The sequence below is a fragment of the Myotis yumanensis genome, unplaced genomic scaffold (assembly GCF_028538775.1).
Source record: "Myotis yumanensis isolate MYYU_CA2020_CCGP unplaced genomic scaffold, mMyoYum1.0.hap1 SCAF_2, whole genome shotgun sequence".
Lineage (NCBI taxonomy): Eukaryota > Metazoa > Chordata > Mammalia > Chiroptera > Vespertilionidae > Myotis > Myotis yumanensis.
Window position 1 is genome coordinate 38,356,184 of NW_027223753.1, and position 21,643 is coordinate 38,377,826.

The following is a 21,643-nucleotide window of genomic DNA, read 5'->3' on the forward strand; positions in this document are numbered from 1 at the left end:
CATTGATTTTTTAAAGACAGAGTGGAAGGGAAAGAGGGATGGAAGGAGGGAAGAGAGAGACAGAGAGAGAGAAACATCGATGTGGAAGAGACATATCAGTTGGTTGACTCCTACACGCACCCCGACCAGATCCAGGGATCAAACCTGCAACCCAGGTACGTGCCCTTGGCTGGGACCTGCAACCCTTTGGTGGCCGACACTCTAACCATTGAGACACACCAGCCAGGGCTAAAGTTTAATACTTTTCTGGTGATCATGAGATGAAATGTGGGCTCTCACCTTCTTGGAAGGAGAAGGAATGGATTTCAGAGTGTTTGGCTTTTAAAAATAATTTGATTGTGGTAATATATACTTAACATAAGATTTACCATTTTAGCCATTTTTAAGTGTAGCATTAAGTATACTCATATTGTTGTGCAACCATTACCACCACCCATTTCTAGAATGTTTTCATCTTCTCAAACTGTAACTCTGTGCCCATTAAACAATAATTCCCACTCCCCCCTTCTCTAGTCCCTGGTAGCCACCACTCTACCGCTGTCTCGTATGAGTGGACTCTATATATACTGGTATATAAAAGCCTAATATGCAAAGTGTCCCCTTGGGAGTTCAACAGACCAGGACAGTGGTCAGCAAACTCATTAGTCAACAGAGCCAAATATCAACAGTACAACGATTGAAATTTCTTTTGAGAGCCAAATTTTTTAAACTTAAACTATATAGGTAGGTACATTGTTATTAACTTAATTAGGGTACCCCTAAGGCTTAGGAAGAGCTACACTCAAGGGGCCAAAGAGCTGCATGTGGCTCACGAGCCGCAGTTTGCCAACCACGGGACCAGGAGTTTGATTGCTCGCTGTGATGTGTGCTGACCACCAGGGTGCAGTGCAGAACAAAGGAAGGCCCTGGCCAGCAGCCAGGGAAGGGAGGCCCCAGCCAGCAGCCAGCAGGTGCTAGGGACCCTACCCGTGCACGAATTTTGTGCACTGGGCCTCCAGTAATATAACATTTGCCCTTTTGTGTCTGGCTTATTTCACTTAGAATAATGTCACTGTTCTTCTATCTTATAGAATACTTCAGAATTTCCTTCTTTTTAAGGCTGAATATTTCATTGTATGTACATTACCCAGTTTGTTTATTATTCATTCACCCCAAGAGAGTGGCTTCTTTCTCTTGACTATTGGGAACAATGCATGTACAAATATCTATTTAAGACCTGCTTTCAATCCCTTTGGGCATATACCCAGAAGTGGAATTGCTTGGTCATATAGTAGTAATTGTAAGTTTATTGTTTGAAGAACTGCTATACTATTTTCCATGGAGCTGCACCATTTTACATTCCCACCAACAATGCACAAATGTTCTTATTTTTCTACATCCTCACCAATACTTGTTACTTTTCCTGTTTTTGTCTGTTTGCTTTTCATCATGGCTTTTGATCTGACTGAGAAGACGAGCAGGAGCTGAACGGGGAGGTGTATTTCAGCAGCAGGAAAGGCATGTGACAGGCCAGAGGCTTGCAGTGCAGGGATGCCTAGGGACAGCGCAGCCTCCTATGGTTGACGCTTACAGAGCATGGGGAGGTGATGGCAAGGGATGAGGACTGAAGGCCGTGCCAGAGCCCCATCACAGAAGCCTGAATCTTGGCCGAGAAGCTTGACTTGACTCCGTTGACCTAACAGATGGTTCCAGAATCTGGATGAGTTAGAAACTCTTGCAGCCAGGGAACTCTCAGACCTAGTTGTGAGTTCCATACCCACTGTGTGACCCTCCACCTCACTAGGTGTGACCAGGACAAATTACTCTCCCTGTCTGCGCCTTAGTGTCCTCTGCTGTGTAATGGGGGTAGGAGGTGGGTTGCAGCAGTGCCTACAATAAAGAGTGAGTTGCTGCGGTGGGGAGGCTGTGGGCTAACTGTAGTCCTTGCTGCATAGCTGACTCACCCTGGCCTGCTCTGGTATGTCTGGCAGCCAGGGCTCCCATCACAGTGGACCTTGGCTTATAGCCTGTGGTCACACCTCCATGAGTCCTATAGCTAAGAGGCTCGGGCAGGGACAGAAGCAGCCCAGGCAGGTCTGGGACACCCTGGGAGTGCTCACCTTGCACAGGGACTCCCCTTGCACAGGACTTGGTAGTGTACACAGCCACACCTCACTGACACGCCAAAACAGCTCCTCCAGGAGGCTGCAGTCATATGCCTGCAGGAAACGGAGCCTTGGCCAGGGTAACTTGCCCAAGGCCACCAGCTGGGAAGCAGCAGGGCCAGGATTCAAACCCGAGTCTCTTTGAGGATTTATGCACTCTTGGGAAGCTGGGCTAGATTTATTTATTTGTTCATTTGTCGCTCAGCAAAGATTTACTATGTTCCAGGTACTGCCCAGGAGTGAATGAGACACAGTCTCTGCCCTGGACCTTCTGAAGGCCCCTTTCCGAGGGCAGTATTGACCTCTTACCGAGCTTCTGCTGCATGCCAGGAGCATACCCAAATTAGCCCACATACCTCGCAGCAGTCTGGAGGGACAGAGACCATTCGCTTTATTTACAGGTAAGAAAGCTGAGACTCGGAGAAGGAGGTGGCTTGCCCAGGGAGCACAGTTGGGAAGGGGCAGCGTCTGTGCTTCAGCTCCTCAGTGCAGGGTGGACTCTGCCAGCCGTGGCCTGGTGCCCGCCTGACCTGCTGCTTGAGTGGCACGGCTGTGCTGGGCGTCCAACTTTCCTATTGAGATGCTATGTTGGGATGTCAGAGGGCATTGGGTGGGGCCGGAAAGGACACCACTGTCCCAGTAGTCCAGTTCCAGGAGGGGCTAGATGCAGGGAAAGTCCTATTTCTGACTTAAGTCCTGTCACCATAAATGACTCCTTAATGTAGGAGGGGGTGTCGTTCTCTGCTGTGCCAGATAAAGGAGGAGGAGGGACGAGAACTGACCCATTGGGAGCATATACTCTCAACTCCTTTCTTTACCTAGTAGGTCATACACGTACTTCAATGAGGAGTTTGGAATTCTCCTCCTCCAGGAAGCCTTCCCTGATCTACCCACCCACTGGCTGGGTCAGAGGCCTTCCTCTCTCAGGGGCCTGGCCACAATTTGTGGTCATTATTTCCCCTGCTAGCCTCTAAGGGCTGGGACCTCATGTGAGTCCCATGCGCCCTGCACAGCCTCTGCAGAGTGCGTGTGTGTGGGGGGGGGAGGGGGGGATGTCTGAAGGACAATGAGTCCTGACGCCATCCTTCCTCCCTCTCTGCAGCCTTACTCATGCCCTCCCCGCTGGCTCTCCTTCTCTCCCCAGAGGGCAGAAGGAACCAGGTGCCCTCTTTGCCCCAGTTGAGCCTTCCCTGGGTTCCAGGGTTCCCATGGCCAGAAGGGGAACACTCAGAGGCATTCCCTGATCTGTGCTCTACCTGACCCGTGGCTGAGCCCGGGGACAAAGAAAGAAATCAGAAACGGTTCCTCAACAAGTAACTCTAAAACCCGCCCACGGCATCCATATGAGCCACCAGGAGGGGCCGTCACACCTGCGGGGCTCGGGGAAGGCTCTCTGGCACTGCAGCACGTGGAAATGTGCACAGCGCAATGAGCAATGAGCACGTTGGGGGGCGCCACGTGGGCACAGACGCGCCAGGATTCTCTGGCGAATCACAAATCTCAGGCCCGGTTGCTGTGGCAGCAGCGGAGGCCAGAGGACCCGGACCAGCGACCGGACCAGGACCAGGGACCTGCGCGGAGGAGTCCAGGGGAGGGGGGAGGCCCAGCCCTCCCAGGATCTCGCCGCCGTGAAGTGGTTCAGCGAGGCGCTTGCCTTTCTCGGGGTGAAGAGCCACAGGTGGGGCTGGGCTGGAAGTTGGAAGGAGAAAGGGCCACCACTGCAGGGCTGCGAGCCTAGGGGAGGAGCTGTAGAAGGAGGGCTGGCAGTGCGGGTGGGAGGCTGGGCTCCCCTCCCCCCATACCTGCTGCGCTTCCCTGTCCAGAGCCTGTTGATCACTGTGATTAAGTTATTTAAAACCATTTCAAAAGCGCCTGCAAGGTTCCAGGCTCAGAGGCCACGTGGCTTGGCCCATACATAGCAGGTCGCTCAGCCTAAACGTGGTGGGTGGGGTTTCAGTCCAGGGGTCTTTCTTCATTCATACATACATGATATTGAGATACACATACCGCCTCCTCAATATGTTGTAGCATCTGGGGGTACAGCCGTGAACAAAACAGCAAAACCTTGTACTCAGGGTTGGCATTCTTGTGGGGCGGGGTGGTTGGAGTGGATAGTAAACAAAAAAGAATAAATAAGATGTTGGGTAGTGATAAGGGTTATGGAGAGAAAGAAAGCTGGGAGGAGGAGGAGGTGAGTGCTGGAGGGTGGGGCGGGGGTTGCACAGAGAAAATGACTTTTGAGTCAAGGCTCCCAGTGGCGGGAAGGGGACCAGGCAAGAGTGGGAAGGTGACCAGGAAGGACGAAGGCCCTGAGGTGGGAGCAGCGCTGTCACCCTTCACGGGCTAGCTCCAAAGTCACCTTCCCTACCCCTAACCTGCTGGTGCTAGGGCTGGGGGCCAGGCGCTGGGCTCTCCCACGGCCTCTGCCCTTCCCCAGGTTTGATGTCTCTGCTGTTTATCCTGAGCAGAAGAAGCTGAGAGAAGCTTCGTTCCATGAGCTACGTGAGTCTGCCCAGCTTTGCTGACCCTCCCACGCGGGCTGGCCTCTGCCCTCTGAGTCCACTACTGTGGCGGATGAGCTGAGCCATCTAGGGATATGTTTCATACCTCTCCATGCCCTTAGTCCTCACACAGAGCTTGGCTAGAGCCAGGGCAGGACTGTTGTGGAAACAGCATGGGTTGGGGCCACAGAGACCTGGGTTCCATCCCCACCTCTTGCGCTGGCTGGCTGTAGGCTCTTGCATGAGTTACTGCTCCTCCCTGAAGTGTGAGGAGGCCAATGACAGAGGAATTCATGTTGGTGCCTTGAGTACCACGCCCCTCAGTGCCAGGCTAGGTGCTGGGGGTGGGGCAGAGAGGGGCAGGTCATGCCCAGGTCAGCGTGCAACTTCCTGAGGACTTGCTGTGGGTGGACTGGGTGTGTGTGGCTGTCCCAGCTCTGACTGTGCTCTGACTCAGCCCCACTTAGGGCCTGGGACCTATGGCTGCAAGGAGACCTGCTTCAGCAAGAAAAAGGTCAAGAAGGAGGTGGGTACAGGCTGGGCCAAGGCCCAGAAAGCCACCCAGCTGCCCCAGCTGCCCCACTTCTAGTCCCAGACCATCATGAGAGAGAAGCGGCTGCAGGCAAGGTCCCTGGGCCGCGCGGCTCCCCACTCCAGTGGAGGCCTCAGCGTCCTCCCAGGCCCAGGAGAGCTCGTCCTTTAAGGACCATCATCATCTCCCTGGGCCCCTTCCGTGTGGACATCGCCAAGTTCAAGGTGTTCACCTTCTCTCTTTTCTTGAAGGGGCAGAAGGACAAGCTCGGGCCCGGCTCCTACAACTTCAAAGACTTCTTAGAACAGCTGCAGCAGAAACCGTGCAGCAACCGGGGGCTGCTCAGCTCCGGGGAGCTTCGCTTTCAAGGACTCATCGGGGTAGGTGTCCTCCTAGAAGGACGGGGCGCCCGCCCACCCTCTGCTCTCTTCAGAGCATGGTGCCCTGTGGTACCGGAAGCGCCCCTCTTGTCCCACTTCCTCCCCAGGCGTGGCCCGGCTCACCTTTGGGTCCCCACAGCCCTCAGTTTTCCAGGGCCACAGCCTCAAGCCCACTGGCTGGTGGGTAGCCCTGTGTCTGTCCCCCAACTAGACCGGAAGTTCCCTGCTGCCAGGGAGGGGTCTGGTTCATCTCCGAGCCCCCAGCACAGAGCCCCGCATACATTAGATGCTCAACAAACTCATTCATCTATATGTCCAGCCAATAATGATGGGGCACCCGCTCAATGCCATGCACTGTTGTTGGTCCTGGGGATCCAGCAGTGATGAAGACAAGGTTCCTGCTGCCCTGGAGCTGGCGTCCTAGAGCTAGAAACAGCAGCATAAAGAAGCCGGTCATACGCCATCAGGCTTATGAGGAAATCTGAGAAAGGGGAGGGATAGAGAGTGATAGGAGTGTAATTTATAGAGTGGTGGGGATGGGTAATTTATAGTGGTCGGGGATGGGCTCTGGGAGGAGGTGAGCAACGGAGATTCACGGTATCTGCGAGAAAGCATTCTGGGAAGCAGGGCCAGTGCAGGCTAAGGCCCTGAGTTGGACCAGCAGGCAGGAGGCCAGTGTGGCCGGAGAGAGTGGACAAGGACAGAGGAGGAGAAAGAGCAGAGGACTGAGGGCCAGCCAGGAGCTCCTGGCAGCAATGGGGGCTTCTGGTTTGAGTCCAAGGGCTGTGTGAGGACAGTGGAGGGTTTTGTTGGGAAGGGCCTGGCTAATATTTTCAGAGGTACACCCTGCTGGTGGGGGTGAAGGTTGGAGGCTGCAGTGGTCCAGATGGGAGGTGATGGCCATTGTGTGTGTGTGTGTGTGTGGGCGGGGAGGGGGCGGGCGGTAAGCAGAAGGGCCACAGTAGTATCATTATGGGCCGGGATGAACATCCCATGTGGTGGTGGTGGGGGGAGCACACTGAATGGGGTTCAAGCTCAGTAAGGTCATGAGAGAGAAGGCAGGAGTCACACCATACTGAGCGAGTACTTGGTTTGCTGAGTGCCTCGCCTCCCCTGGCCCTCGTGCGCTCTGTGCTGGACACTCTTGGCTTCTCCCAGCTCCTCACGTGCACCACACTCTTTCAGTGAGGGCTTTGCTCCCGCTCTTCCTGTTGCCAGAAATGCCCTTCTTCCTTTAGCCCTTCACCTAAGAAACTCGTACTCATCCCTCAGCCCTCAGCTCCAAGGTCTGACCTGAGCCCCCCTCAGGTGACATCTCCTTTCCTAAGCATCCCTATTGTGATTGTATGTTTAGTCTCCCCCTCTCCCCACTGGACTCAGCCCCTGAGGGTGGGCCACATCTACCTAGCTGCTGCAGATTCCCAGGTCCTAGCGGTTCCTGGCACATAGTAGGCACGCAAGAAGTATCTGTGGACTCTGTGCATGCCTGCCTCCTAAGTACCAGGTGCTCCAAAACGTTCTCATTTTTTACATTCACCCCTAATGAGGCCCTGCAGGCTCAGAGAGGGTAAGCAACTTGCCTCCGGCTGCACAGCTATAAGCCAGGAATGTCCAACCCTACACCCAGACCCTTTCCCCCACACCTCATCACTGGGAGGCCTTCTCTGAGGCCTGGAAATTACTCCTTGCCTTGCTCAGGGGACACGTACCTGCATCTTCAAGTTCAGATGCTGTAACTGCAACGTAGAGAGGGGTTGCCTGCAGGCATTTAAAAATGAGTCACTAGCTTCAAACCTAAAGTAGTAATAGCTGACACTTAACACAGCACTTACCCAGGCCTGTCACTGTTCTAAGCACTTCAGTGTAGTAATTAATTTAACCTTCACAACAGCCCTATGAAGTAGTCACTCTCATCATCTCTACTTTCTAGATGAGGAAACGAGTTCAGAGGGTTTCAGTAACCGCCCAAGGCCACAGAGCTACTAAGTGACAGAAGCAGGATTTGAATTCAGGTGTCCATGCGTAACCGCTGCGCTGTGCCCACAGGCATGGCTCACTTGGATTTTGTCCCTTGAGTCACTGTGGAGGACAGGGTCTAATGTTGGGGCCCAGCCCAGCTGATGGCAGTGGAGTTGGGGAACATATCTGACACTGTGTGTTTCCTTCCTGTGTTTCCAAGCCCAAGCTCTAGGGCAGCGGTTCTCAACCTGTGGGTCGCGACCCCTTTGGCGGTCGAACGACCCTTTCACAGGGGTCGCCTAAGACCATCCTGCATATCAAATATTTACATTACGATTCATAACAGTAGCAACATTACAGTTATGAAGTAGCAACGGAAATAATTTTATGGTTGGGTCACAACACGAGGAACTATATTTAAAGGGCCAGAAGGTTGAGAACCACTGCTCTAGGGCATCTGTGAGTGTTGGCCAGAGTGACAATGCCATGGTGTGTCCCTCCCTCCCAGCAGTCTCCTCCCCTCTGGTTCCATATCTGCTCCCGCAGTCACCTTGGCCAGGCCCTGCAGGATTTCTCCGAGTTGCTCTCCTAGGCTCAGCCTTGGACAGTAAGTTCAAGGAGGTGTCACTGCCCTGGTGGGTGAAGGCAGCGGGGAGCTCACGTCCAAGGCCTGCTTTCCTCGGTCATCGCCTTGGTGTGAGCCCTGGGCTGCGAACCTGATGGCTTCCCCTGGTCTCTGGTCCCCACTCTTGTCTCCCCACCACTGCAGGTCTATAAACACCACCTGCCAAAGCTGAGGGGCCTGCTTTGGGGTCCCATGACTCCACAACCCCCCCCCCCCAAGAGGATGGGGCTGTTGAACCCTGCAAAGGCCATGTCTTCCCCTCTGGTTTCTGAGCCCCGTCCCCCACTGGCACTGGGTGCTGCCACCACCCTTCCCTCTGTATTCTCCCCGCTCTTGGCTTTGGGGACATTGGGCTCTGCAGCCCTGAAGTTCCTCCACCAGCCTCCCTCCGTGGCTTCTTTTCCCCAGCCCTCCCCACTTTGGGGTGATCTCTTCCCCTCAGCCAGGCTCCATGCAGATGGCTCCAGATCCCCACCCCAGGCTCCCTCAGGCACCTCAAACTCTGCACCCACCTACCATCCCCATCACATGTCAACTTCTCCCCCAGGCCTGCTCTTCCAGGGAATGGTTCCACCCAGCTGCCAGAGCCGGGACCCAGACCCCCGTCCTCTGTAGTCATGGGGTCTGTGCTCTCGCCTTCTGTCCTCCTCCTCCCATCCTTACTGCCTCTGCCCTGGCCCAGACCACTGCCCCACCCCACCCAGGGGCAGCCTCTGATGGATTCCTGGTCTCCCACATTGCCAGCACCTTCCTATGCACCCTCACTCCTCAGAATCAGGTCTTAATGAGCCTCAGGCCCCACTGAGGATTGGTTGCCTCCTGCACGTGCGCTGGCCAGGGCCAGGGATGGAGCCTGCAACTGAGGTGCATGTCCTAGACCAGACTGGAACCCGGGACGCTTCAGTCCCAGGCCTGTGCTTTATCCACTGAGCCAAACCGGCCGGGGCTAAAAAAGTCTTACACGTGCCAATTCCTCATTTCCACCCACCCCCTCTGGACCTGAAAGCCTGAAGGAAGGGTGGGGTGCTGCCATGGAGTGCTGCACTGGGCTGCGGAGGCCTCGGTGGCCTGTCCGCATCCTTTTACAACTGTTGGTCTCCTTCAAGGTCCCGGCGCGATGTGGTGCTCACTGCCCTCCCGCCCAGTGCCTACACAGTGCCTGGCAAACAGTAGAGCAGTGGTTCTCAACCTTCTGGCCCTTTAAATACAGTTCCTCATGTTGTGACCCAACCATAAAATTATTTTCATTGCTACTTCCTAACTGTAATGTTGCTACTGTTATGAATCGTAACGTAAATATCTGATATGCAGGATGGTCTTAGGCGACCCCTGTGAAAGGGTCGTTCGACTGCCAAAGGGGTCGCGACCCACAGGTTGAGAACCGCTGCAGTAGAGCCTCAGAAAGGTCATGGATTTGGGGGTTGGAACCCTTGCACAACCTCTTTCTGGGGGTGGGACCTGGGACACAGGCTTGCCTCTCTGAGACGCGGGTTCCCCATCTGTAATTGCAGACGGCACTGATTTGATCTCAGGGGTTGCCTCCAGGACCACGATGTTAGGTTTGTGCAACACCTACCACATGGTGCAGGACCCAGCTTCCTACCTGGGGGCTTTCCTCCCGAACACACCGGAACCCAGGCCCTGGAAGCAAGCAGCGTTGAGTTGTGTTCCTCCGAAGGCAAACGACTCAGATGCCTGCAGAGGCCTGCCTCTCCCAGCAGAGCTCCCGCCCTCTCATCCCGCCAGGTTGCCTGGTTCTGGCCGCTTCCCCAGGGCTTCTAGGGACCAGAGGTGGGAAGGGCTGAGCCATCATGGAGCAGTGGTGACCCCTGGTGGCTAAAAGATACAGAACAGCAACGATCATCCCTCTGGGTCTCTGGTCAAGGACCTCCACCCACCCACCCGATGACACTGCAGGATGGCTCTTCTCATTCCACCTACAAGGAACATATTTATTTTAAAATATATACATGTTTTTATTGATTTTAGCGAGAGAGGAAGGGAGAGGGGGAGAGAGAGAGAAACAGTGATGAGAGGGAAACATCAATATCAATTGGCTGCCTCCTGCACACCTGCTGGGGATGGAGCCCGCAACCCAGGCACAGGCCCTGACAGGGAGTCAAACCTGTGACCTCTTGGTGCATGGGTCAACACTCAACCACTGAGCCACACCGGCCGGCCGAAAGACTATTTCTGACCTTGGCAGTCAAGGTCCCAGCCTTCCAGCCGTAAGTCTCAGCCTCTCTTACCTCCTCTCACCGCCTCCGCGACAGCCACCCCACCCTGACTTACCATGCGTCAGGGCTCACTATGTGCTGGGCACCATGCTGGACGCTTTATGGACATTTAAACATTTTATCCTCATTACCCTGGAAGAAAGTATTGGTATTCCCACGTTACAAAGGGAGCTCAGCACGATTAAGTGGTCTGCCCAACGTCACTCAGCTAGGAAGCAGCAGAGGCAAGATTTGAACCCAGGACTCCAGATCCATCCAGGTCACGGTACGGTATGAAACTCGTGCATGCAAATGCAGGGCTGTGACGTGGATGTAATAGATGGAATTTCCGAGACCACCAAAGCAAGCGACTGTCTGGGCTGACGGGAAGGAAGGCTTCGTTTCTGAGAGAGGACAGTTGAGTTGGCTCTGCAGGATTAGAATAATTTTTTGAGGCAGAGAAGGCAGGAAGGGCATTCCGGGTGGCAGTCACAGCACAAGTCAGCACGGGTAAGGAGGGTGGCAGAATGGCATGTGTTTGGGGACCAGCAAAGACCCACATAGGCTGAAGTGGGGATGTCAGAAAGGAGCAGCAGAAGATAAGCTGAGAGGCAGCAGGGCCCTGGCGAAGAGTCTGAATGTGGAAACGAAGGTCTGATCGGCAGTGGAGGCTCCTAGGTCAACAGTGCTGTGTGTTGGGGGGCGGTTGGTTCCTGAAAATCCTGCTCCCCTCTTGGAGGCATCGCTTCCTCAGGTGCACTTAGCACAAAGAGTGGGACTGATGGCCTTCCTGTCTCCCCCTTTCCCCACAGAACTACTATCCAGGCCCTGGGAATTATGGAGAGAAGGGCAACCCATACACAAAGCTGGAGAAGAAGGCCTGGGACCGGTCTCACTCCGAGGGCCTCATGTGCCGGATGACCAACAAGCCGCACCCCTTGGGTCATGAGGTAGCCCCCTCCCCTGGCCGAGCCTGGCCGCCTGCCTGCATAGTCCTGGGAGCAGACTTCCAGAGCAGACGGGGGCCCTGAGACCCCCAGAGGTGAGGGGCCTGCTGCGGCAGCCTCCAAGAGACGGGCATCTGTGCTCTGTTCCAGGGCAGCGGCCTGGCACCATGCACCTACTCCTTCAAAAGTGGCATAGAGGCATACGTGGCACGCGCCATGGGCACCCGCGGCCCCTACGACACTTTCTCCGGCGACCGAAGCAAGCCCCAACCTTACGGACATTTCTCTGTGCAGGTGTGTACCTTGCAGGGGTCGGATTTCCCCAGCAGGATAACAGGCCTCACTACCCCCCCCACTATGCATTCACTCTGTGTGGACATTTAGGCCAGGTCATGGCCTAGGTGCAGGGCAAACCTGCCCCTTTGGCAGTTACATTCTAATGGAAATGGAAACATAGTCATGAGTGAAAAACAAGATAGAGTGTTAGCAGGTGGTGAGTGCTGTGTAAAGGGCACCGGGGTGCTGGGAAGAGGCTGGGTGGGGAAATGTTGAATGCTTTTGGGTCAGTTGGTAAATGGCCACTGAACTGAGCCACCGATGCCAGCAGCCCTGTGCTGAGCATCTGCCCCCTGGTGGTCACTGCATGTCATAGCAACCGGTCGTTCTGCTCTTCAGCTGATTTGCACATTAGCCTTTTATTATATAGGATGAGCCTGCATTGACACATCATGGCCCAAAGTCCATTGCTGATAGTAGCTTCTCGGTGGTGTACATTCTGTGTATTTGGACAAATGTATAATGATATGTACCCACCAGTATAGCATCATACAGGGTAGTTCTCTACCCCAAAGTCCTCAGTGTTCCCCCATTAGACTCAGTCAATGTTCACGAAACAAGTGAAGGAAGGAAGGAATGGATATCCTCAAAGTGGGCCTGTGGGCAAGGGTGCTAGAGACTGTCTGACTGACCCGCCCCAGCTGGGGCTGCCTTCACCTGCCTTGGGGCCTGGCTGCAGGGTGTCGTCCAGTGGGTGGGGAGTGGTGCCTCATTGGGTGGCCACTTGCTTTTCTCCGATTTCTGGGGAAGGTCCAGAAAGGGACCCTTGATTTCCCTGGCTTAGCAGATAACCTTTCCCTCCTCTCTGTTTCTCAGAAAAAAAAGCCCAGTGAGCTGATGAATGTCAAGAGCTTCATGGAAGAACTTAACGCTGATTGCAATAAGAAGCGTGGGGTGTTTTCGAAACTTTCCCGCAACCCAACAACCCCTTCAGAGAGGATTTACTGGAGCACCCTCAGCCAGTGTCCCCGAAAACTAGTCAGTGTCTCCTTACTCTCTTGGAAAGTACTCCTGAGGGCCAGGGTACAGTGCGGTGGCTATTTCAGGGGCTCAGGGGGAGAGCTCAGCGTGTCAGACCCATCTGGTTCCCAGTCCTGGTCTTGTACTTCCCAGTCACCTGGGTGAGCCCCTCTCGCTCTCTGAGCCTTGGTTTGCACCTTGATCTAACCAGGAGCATACCAGGTAGCTGTGAGCATTAAATGAGGTTAGGGACTGGAGCCCATAGGTGGAGCCTGGTCCGAGAAAGTCCCCGGCCGGCATGGATCTGCACCCTACTTCCCCTCCCCTGGAGAGAAAACACGGGTGGAGGGGGGGCGGACACCGGGGCAGGGCAGGGTGCGAACAAGGGCTCTACCCAACCAGGACTGCATGCCTGTTCCCGCTGAGGGAGTCTTGGGCTCCCCTCTGCGGGGTGGCAGACTGTCATCTGAGTAGGTCCCCAACTTTAGCTGGGTCCCCCTCCCCAGCAGGGTCTGGGGAAGGGAAAAGGGTACCGACATTTCCCAAATGCCTGCTCTGGGCCTGGCACCTTCCAGCATCTCCACCCATGGAGGGAGTTCCATTTGCATTTCCCAAAAGGAAACGGAGCCCCAGCGATAGGGAGGGCTTGCCCAGGCTCCCCCAGCGAGGGCAAGATGGAGCGGGTGGACCCACTCATCGAGCTCCCAAGTCTGGAGGCTTCTGCTCCCAGGCTGGGGTCTTTCATCTCTCTGGACCCTCCCAGGCCTGGAGGACCCTGGGAACCTGGAAAGAGGTGTCAGGCTAGAGGGTGGGGGTTGGTATGGGTGGCATGGATTTATGAGGGCACCATAGGGCCCTTCACCCCTGGGAGGTGGGCGCCTGGTGAATTGGGAGGTGGCTGGCCTCCCATTGTCCTTGGCTCAAGGTCCAGGGCTATCGGGCGCCCGCACCTGCCCTGGCCCCAGGCTGACCACTGCTAGACCTCCCCAGCTTTCCGCCTTCATCCCTTACCCTTAGGCCACGTCTGGGCCGGGCATGTGGCTTCCTCCAGAGAAGGAATGCAAACGGGGCACCCAGCCACCGTTCCTGCTGTCCTCCAAGCGGACAAGCGGGAGGAGCAACCAGATGCTTCTGGGGAGCTGGGTGAGTGTCTGCAGGGGTGATGAGCAGCCCCAAGCCCCCTGCCCCAGGGAACGGATGCTCTGAGTAAGCCCCATCCCCCACCTTTTCTCCCCCAGGGACTAACCACTCCCACTATCATATTTCTCTAAGACATCAGTTTTAAACTTGAGCGGCATTAGCATCCCCGCAGAGGGCTTGTTAAAACACAGATTGCTGGGCCCCACACCAGAACACCTGATTCAGAGCCTGGGGCGGGGCCTGGGAATTTCCACTTCTAACAAGTTCCCGGTGATGCAGATGACTACACTTTGAGAACCACTTTGAGAACCACTGCGCTAACGGACACCACCCAGAACTGTCTCATTCTCTTCTTTTTTCAGGGGAGCGTGCCCTCCCTTCTCTCTTGTATTTGTCTTGAGGCCTCAGAGGCAATTGGTGTCATTGGCCCATTTCTCTTCCCTGGTTGAGCAAGGACTCCAGTGTCTCCCTTTTTCCATCTTCCCTCTCTCCAAAGGCAGCCAACCCCACATGGGTGAGGTAATCTTCCCCTGTCCTGACTTCCTGTAGCAAAGGTTAGTTGTGCCTGGTTTTGAATAGCTGTGTTTTTTAAAAAAAATGTATTTTTATTGATTTCAGAGAGGAGGGAAGAGAGAGAGAGAGAGAGAGAGAGAGAGAGAGAGAGAAAGAAATCAACAATGAGAATCATTGAATGTCTGCCTTCTGCATGCCCCCTACTGGGGATTGAGCCCGCAACCCGGGCATGTGTCCTGACCGGAATCAAACCATGATCTCCTGGCTCATAGGTCGATGTTCAACCACTGAGTCATGCCGGCAGGCTGAACAGCTGTATACTTTTAAGGCCTCTCCTGGTCTCCCTGGGAACATCTGCTTGTAACTCACTTGTCTTCTCATTATGCTCCCATTGCCTCATCCCCACCCCACACCTGAGCTCCACTCCCGAGGACAGCAGCACGCCAGCCATCCCACCTCTCCACCTCCTCCTTCCTTTTCTCACCGCCAGCGGGCATCTCCTACAGGGAGGGGGGTCTTCCCTCGGACACCCCAAATAAGATGTTTAGAAAAGAGCCAAATGGCCATGCTGCTACCACAGGGCGGGCAGAAGTGGGAGAGGCTGAAGGGGGGCCCGGGTTCCAGAGGCTGAGCTCGCCGGCACATCTGGCCAGGAGCCTGCTCCCCCAGGAGACAGGCCTTTCTCTTGTTGGCAGCAAGTTCAGCTTCACATTGGACGAGGGTTTGGTTCCCAGCATCTCCCAGCTCACCCTTGGTGCCTTTTCTCTGTGGGTGGCGGGTCCCTGTCCGGAGGCTGCTCTGCCCTCACTAGTCGCCCTGGGGCAGGTTGACCTCCTCTCTGAACCTCTGTCTTGTATGTATGGCCGACCCAGGTTTCTGGGTGTGGTGGCATCTTCATTTCCTAGGGCTGCCATAACAAAGTACCACAAACTACTAGATGGTTTAAAACAGCAGGAACTGATCCACGCACAGATCTGGAGGCCGGAGGTCTGAAATCCAGGTGTCAGCAGGGCTGTGCTCCCTCTGAAACCTGCTGGGGGAATCCTCCCTCTGCCTCGCCTTGGTGGCCAGCAATCCTTGGGCTTCCTTGGCTTGTAGATGTATCGCCCCAATCTCTGTGTTGTATGGCCGTCTTCTCCCTACCCCTACCCCCGCCCCGTCTCTTCTTCTGTACGGACACCTGTCACGTTGGTTAAGAGCCCACCCTACTCCAGGGCAACTTCATCTTAACTAATTGCATCTGCAACTACAGTATTTCCACATAAGGTCACACTCTGAGGGGTTGGGGGTTAAGGCTTCCACATCTTTTTTGGGGACACAAGTCATCCCTTCATAAAGACAGCAGGGAGGAGCCTGGGATCACGTCTCCAGGCCAGGTATCCACCTGCTCACAGCCTGCCTCCCTCCCTGTGCAGAACCCTGTAGGTGTGGGCTACTACCTCAACACCTGGCTGATGGAGAGCAAGGACCAGCAGCAGCGATATCGGTCCCTGTTCATGGGCGGAGCCAAGCGCTATCCCTCAAACCCGGCCCGGGACAAGTTTTTACAGTGAGTGCCGCTGGAGCTCCAGCAGAGCTCACTCTAGGATGGGCAGGGCCCTCCCCCAACGTGTGCTCAAGGGAACACAGCTGCTGCCCAAGAGCCTGCCAAACAGCTGTGGCCTTGGAGAGAGCTCAGATCCTGGCTCTGCCGATCACTGGCTGTGTGAGGTGGGGCAAGTCACTTAACCTCTCTGAGCCTCCTTTTCCTTAACTGTCAAATGAGCAGAGGACTGTGGAGACCCAGATGAGATGCTGTGGTAAGGAACAGGAACTCATCAACACTAACTCCTGCCCCTGCGACCCACACCGTCCAGGCTCTGCCTCGCAAGGCTGCACCCCATGGGATCTGTTTCTTGTTGTTCATGGTGGGGTTGGTAAAACGCATTTTGGGATACTGTTGTGAAACCAAAAGAAAAGAAAAAGCGCTTGAAAACCAGAGCTAGCTGTGAAACGGCTTGCAAGTGTTAGCGGCCGGCTGCCGCATTTTATTGACCTAAGAGGCCATTGGTTACCGTATGTTCTTAGTCTCAGGAATGTGAAAATATGAAGCATGCACTTTAGTTTGTTCTGTTGTTGGGAATCCTGGGGAGGGTATGAGGGCCAGGACTGCTCAGGGAAACCCAGCTTTTAGTTGTTTATTTGTATCAAGGTTGTCCTGTGGCTTCCTTGTTTTGGTGGCTTCCTTAGAAAAAGGAATGGGAGGTAACATTTTTGATAGACTGCATTCCAGAAAAATAATTATATTCCTTACCCGAGCAACTGATTGATGCTTTGATTGGATATAAACTTTTAGGTTGGAAATAATTTTCCCTTGGAATTTTGAAGACTTTGAGTTTCAAGTGTGGTTGTTGAGAATTCCGGTGCCATTCCGGTTTTCTGCCCTTTGTATGCAGCCTACATCTTCCTCTCTGGACCCTTTTAGGATCTTCTCTTTGTCCCTCGTGTTCTGAAATTTCATGGCCATGGGTCTTAGTGTGAGTCTGTTTTCATTTATTGCTTTGGGTACTTCGTGGGTTCTTTCCTTCTGAAAACGCAGGACCTTCTATTCTGGGAAAAGTTTTATGTTTTTGTCTTTGACGATTTACCCCTTTGTCTTCTCTTTCAGATGAATGGTTTGACGCATTAATTTTCTTGTCTTTTTCCCCTTTATTTGCCTTATCTACCTTTTCTCTCCTACTTTCTGGTAAATTTTCTTTGTCCTCATCTTTCTTCCTTACTATTACCTTTTTATGTGTTGTCATCTTTTTTCATTCCCAAGAGCTCTTGTGTGTGTGTGTGTGTGTGTGTGTGTGTGTTTTTAATCCTCACCTGAGGAAATTTTTTCCATTGATTTTTAGGGAGGGAGGGAGGGAGGGAGGGATGGAGAGTGAGATTGAAAGAGAGAGAAACAGACAGAGAAACATTGATGTGAGAGAGAGACAGATCGGTTGCCTCCCACATGCGCCCTGGCCATGTGCCCTTGATCGGGAAAGGGACCCGCGGACATGCGGTAAGCTAGACTGCCACTCTAACCATTGAGCAACACCAGCAAGGGCCTGTTGTGTGTTCCTTTCTCCTTTAATAGCACCCTGCTCTGTGTCATGCATGCAGCATGTCCTTTCATCTCAGGATAATGAGTTTTCTGTAGGTTTCTTTTCACTCTGCATTGTCTCCACTTCCTCCAAGTATTTTTCTGTCACTTGATTTGTAAAAATAAATACATAAGTAATAAAGCAGGAGCACAGAATTAACAAAAACAAATGGGACTGGATGACTGGAGGTGCTCTCACTGGGTCCTCACAGCACCCCTGTGTTGTGCGGTTGTGCATCCCTGCCTTGGCTCCAGGGCGGCGATCACAGTCCACTGTGCACAGCTGTGGGTGAGAGTGCGCAGTGGGCGCAGCTGTGGGTGAGAGTGCGCAGTGTGCACAGCTGTGGGTGAGAGCGTGCAGACAGCCATGGGCTGTGGAGCTGCCAAGGAAAGGCAAGGGTGACGGCAGTGCTACCTTCCCATTTGTACCTGAGTGAGTGAGGCTTGGAGGGGTGGGGTGATGGGAAAGCCCAGGGTCCTGCAGCCAAGCAGAGGTCGGGCAGGGACGAGGAGCCGGCTCTGACTCCGACCTGTGCTTCAGCCTCTCTCCTCCTGGGCCCATTTGGGGGAGGCTGTGGGTTGGCAGGACACAACATGTCTTTGAACAATTGCTGTCTTCAGTCAGGCAAGGGAGGGCATGTGTGGGAGAGTGGTGAAGTCACCTTCTGGAATGCGTAGTTACAGCTAACCTTTGTCACCCCTCACTCCCAGCCTCATCTCCTCCTTCCTGCCAAACCACGCCTAGCCGGGCAGCTGGGATTTAACCCCTGCCTGGGAAAGGTGGCCCTTTGTTTGTCGTTCCTTAGAGCTGTGCTTATACATTTGGCTGACTGACCCTATGGAACAGGTTTTCCACCCGCTCACCTTTCTGGCTTGCCCAGTCAGGTCTTTTTATTCCATCTGGCCACCTGTGTCTGTGTGGACATGGGATCTCTGTGCTCCAGCCAGGCCTTGCTTTGTACTACCCCCTTGCTCTTCAGCCTTTGGCCACGCTGTGATCTGTCCTTGGAATAGCCTTCTCCTAGTTTCTGGAAAACTCCTATTCATCCCCCACAACTGTGCTTAAACATGAGGCTTCCAAGATTTTTCCATTCTCAGCCTCTTGTGAGTTCCCTGGTTGGAGCACTTACCTCATTATATTGTAACTAGGGGCCCGATGCACGAAATTCGTGCAAGGGGCTCGGCCCTCGCAGTCCCAACTTCGTCAGGAAGGTTGTCTGGATGGTCATTTGGCTGTTCGGTCTAATTAGCATATTACCTCTTTATTATATAGGATATTTGTTCATATGCTTGTGGTCCCTACTGAACAGAACTTCTCTATTGTCTGGCTCCAGCATCTAGCTGGCATGTATAGGAGGAGCTCAGTGGATATGTGTCAAAGGACGAGTCAGGGCATTCATTGATGAAATGGCCCAGCGTCTGGGTAGCTCCATGAAAGAAACACCTGGGAACTCCCATTTAATTCGGGATAAATTCATTTTTCCTTAAAATTTTTTTTACTTGACGTTTTATTATGAATTTTTTCAAACATACAGTAAAATTGAAATGATTTTACAATGTATCCCTATACCTGTCACTTAGATTATATCATTAATGTTTTATTCTTGTTTTATGACATATACCTATTCATCTATTAATCTACTAATCATTCATCCATTCTCATTCTTCTATCCTTCTATTACTCCTCTTATAATTTGATAAATTTCAAAGTAAATGGCAGACATCAGTATACTTCCTCCTAAGTACTTCAAAATGCATACTGCCTTTTTAGCATTTTGAAATAAAGCCATGTTCCTTGTCCAGAAATCTGAGGTTGAAGTAATAAATATCCATTCTTTGTAATAATAATTATAATTGGAGTATATTTATAATGTACAGTGATTTTCTTTCCCTTTTTAAAAATATTTTTTATTGATTTCAGAGAGGAAAGAAGAGGGAGAGAGAGAGAGATATAGAAACATCAATAGTGAGAACAAATCATTGATTGGCTGCCTTCTAGGGATCGAGCCTGCAACCGGGCATGTGCCTTGACCGAGAATTGAACCATGACCTCTTGGTTCATAGGTTGACACTCAACCACTGGGCTGTATAATGACTTTGTATGTCTTTACTGAACATAGTAACTTTAAAAGGTAGGTATTACTCGCAGTGTTTTTCAGTTGAGACATGAATTTGGAGAGAGAAAATGTTTTCCTAAAGTTGCTGCTAGTCAGTGGCATTCGTGCATGTGGTCTCCAAAAATTAGTTGAGCACTTACTATCTGCCGGGCAAATCCTGCCTCCTGGGACATTGCCAAAGAGAACCAGGAAGCTGTTCGGCCCCACAGTGGCTCCCAGCTTCCTGGGGAAGGCACTCAGCCCCCTTTCTACAGTTACAGGGCAGCGTGAGAAGCAGGATGGGGGCAGACGGGACCCAGGACCTCTCTTCATTAAGAACACTTTCCCCCACTTTCTGGAGGATGAGAGCAGGAAGCTAAGGCAGAGACAGGGGAGGCTAAGGCAAAGCCAGCCTTCACCATGACCGTCTTCATGTCCTCGTCCCACCTGCCCTCACCTGATCACTTCCTTTTACCTCCTGGGCCTGTGCCTGCTGCTACGGTGGAAGTTAGTCAGGAAATGGGGACTCTTAGCAAGTTCAGCACAGAGTTCCTGCTTCCTGCAACCCCCACGACGCATTTATTATTGAACACAGAAGTCTGGTGATTACCATGGAGACAGCATGGCGCCAGGGAAAGGCAGAGCCTTAGCTCCAAGGCAAGGCCATCATTTTGCCCACTCTTCCTTTCCTTCCCTTCTTCCTCCTTTCCCTCCCTTCCCTCCTTCCTTCTTTCTCACCTATCTTCCTTCCTTTATTTTTGGCGGGGGTAGACACTTGAGCGTGTTTCTGGGCTGATGGGTTGGGCGAAATGATCTTTCAGGTGCTAGGATTCTGTATTTGAAGTTCTGACAAAGCAACTTGGGGGCTCTGATGAGCTGAAATGGATGCAAAGTAGAGGGATCTCCTCCTTAGAAATAGGTTGCTTGGATAGAAACGCTCCGGAGGTCAGTTTTGGCCTCTCACCCAATGTAGGCTCTCCGTACTGGTTCGTCCCCTGTGGGCACCCTCCCGGGATGGGGGGCCCACTCCCTTCCACAGGACCAGTTTCATTTTCTTTTTCCCCTCTTTCTTTTTAAAGGGAAAGGATCACACCTTTTACTAAGGGGAAGTGCCTTACCGCTATGGATTATAATTCGGACCCTACTCCTTGAAGCCACATGTGAAGGACAGTCTGTGGTGACCAGAGGGCCCAAAGGACTGAAGACAAATCCGGGGATCGGAGGGTGGAAGTGGGGATGGAGGGGTCTTGGAGAGAGGACACTTGGGGATGCCGGGGAGAGGGGAGAGATGTGGTGGTGGGATCACTTCTGTTGGAGACAACTCCCTGGGCCACAGTGTCTGCTGGGACATCTGGAGCCAGGTATCTTTTGATATGAGAGCTCAGTTATCCTGAGAATTCAAACTGGCCAGTGACATGGACATGGGAGCCAGACAGCAGATGGACCGAAGGGGTGGCATACGGTGGGCACTTTTGGGACCCCTTCTATTCTAAAGCCGAAGTGCTCGACTCCCTGTTCATTAAATTCCAAGAGGCGGCGGAGTGTGGCGTGTGTCATAAGGCAGCTCTAGGTCCCCAGCAGGAGCACTCCGTCTCCATCCATTTGTAGGCGAGGAAATAGTCTTCACAGGGTTCACTTGCCAAAATTTGTTAGATCACAACCTGGTGGCCAAGCCAGGACTGTAGCCCAGAGTTCCTGACAACCAGGTCTGGTGCCTTAAAAAAGATACTCCTCCCTCCCCCTGTCCTAGCCGGGTTGGCTCAGTGGTTGGAGCATCAGCTGGGAATTGAGCTTGCAACTGGTGTACATGCCCTTGACCGGAATTGAACCCACAACCCTTTAGTCCATGGGCCGAGGGAGGTAACCAATTGATGTGTCTCTCTTACATTGATGTTTCTCTCTGCCTGTCCCCCTCCCTTCCACACTCTAAAAATCAGTGGAAAATATCCTTAGGTGAGGACAAATAAAAAAAGATAAAAAAAGAGAAAGAACTCATGGATATGGATAACAGTATGGTGACTGCAGGGAGGGAGAGGAAGGTGAGGTGAAAGAGGGTATGGGGGGATAAATGGTGATGGAAAAATAAAGGAAAAAAGAAAAACTTGAGAAGACTATTCTCATGCTTAGAATGATTCAGAATTAGTATATATTTTTTAAAAAGATACCTCCTCCCCCCATCTGG

At 53.0% G+C, this 21,643-nt stretch overlaps 1 protein-coding gene across 4 annotated transcripts in view; it reads left to right on the plus strand.

Moving 5' to 3' along the window:
• Positions 1 to 21,610, plus strand: part of CIMAP2 (ciliary microtubule associated protein 2) — a 24,484-nt gene extending 2,874 nt beyond the window's left edge. For 2 of the 4 annotated variants that reach the window (XM_070405204.1, XM_070405207.1), the window contains 11 exons: positions 2,371 to 2,545; positions 3,670 to 3,822; positions 4,582 to 4,646; positions 5,103 to 5,171; positions 5,429 to 5,557; positions 11,170 to 11,307; positions 11,455 to 11,598; positions 12,457 to 12,618; positions 13,618 to 13,743; positions 15,669 to 15,802; positions 20,541 to 21,610. In XM_070405204.1, coding sequence (XP_070261305.1) covers positions 4,638 to 4,646; positions 5,103 to 5,171; positions 5,429 to 5,557; positions 11,170 to 11,307; positions 11,455 to 11,598; positions 12,457 to 12,618; positions 13,618 to 13,743; positions 15,669 to 15,802; positions 20,541 to 20,613 — 984 coding nt within the window. In that variant the 5' untranslated portion in view covers positions 2,371 to 2,545; positions 3,670 to 3,822; positions 4,582 to 4,637 and the 3' untranslated portion in view covers positions 20,614 to 21,610. Of the gene's footprint in view, positions 1 to 2,370; positions 2,546 to 3,648; positions 3,823 to 4,581; positions 4,647 to 5,102; positions 5,172 to 5,428; positions 5,558 to 11,169; positions 11,308 to 11,454; positions 11,599 to 12,456; positions 12,619 to 13,617; positions 13,744 to 15,668; positions 15,803 to 20,540 lie in introns of all 4 variants that reach the window. The other 2 variants (XM_070405205.1, XM_070405206.1) reach the window with 2 other exon arrangements.
• Positions 21,611 to 21,643: the final 33 nt, after the last annotated feature.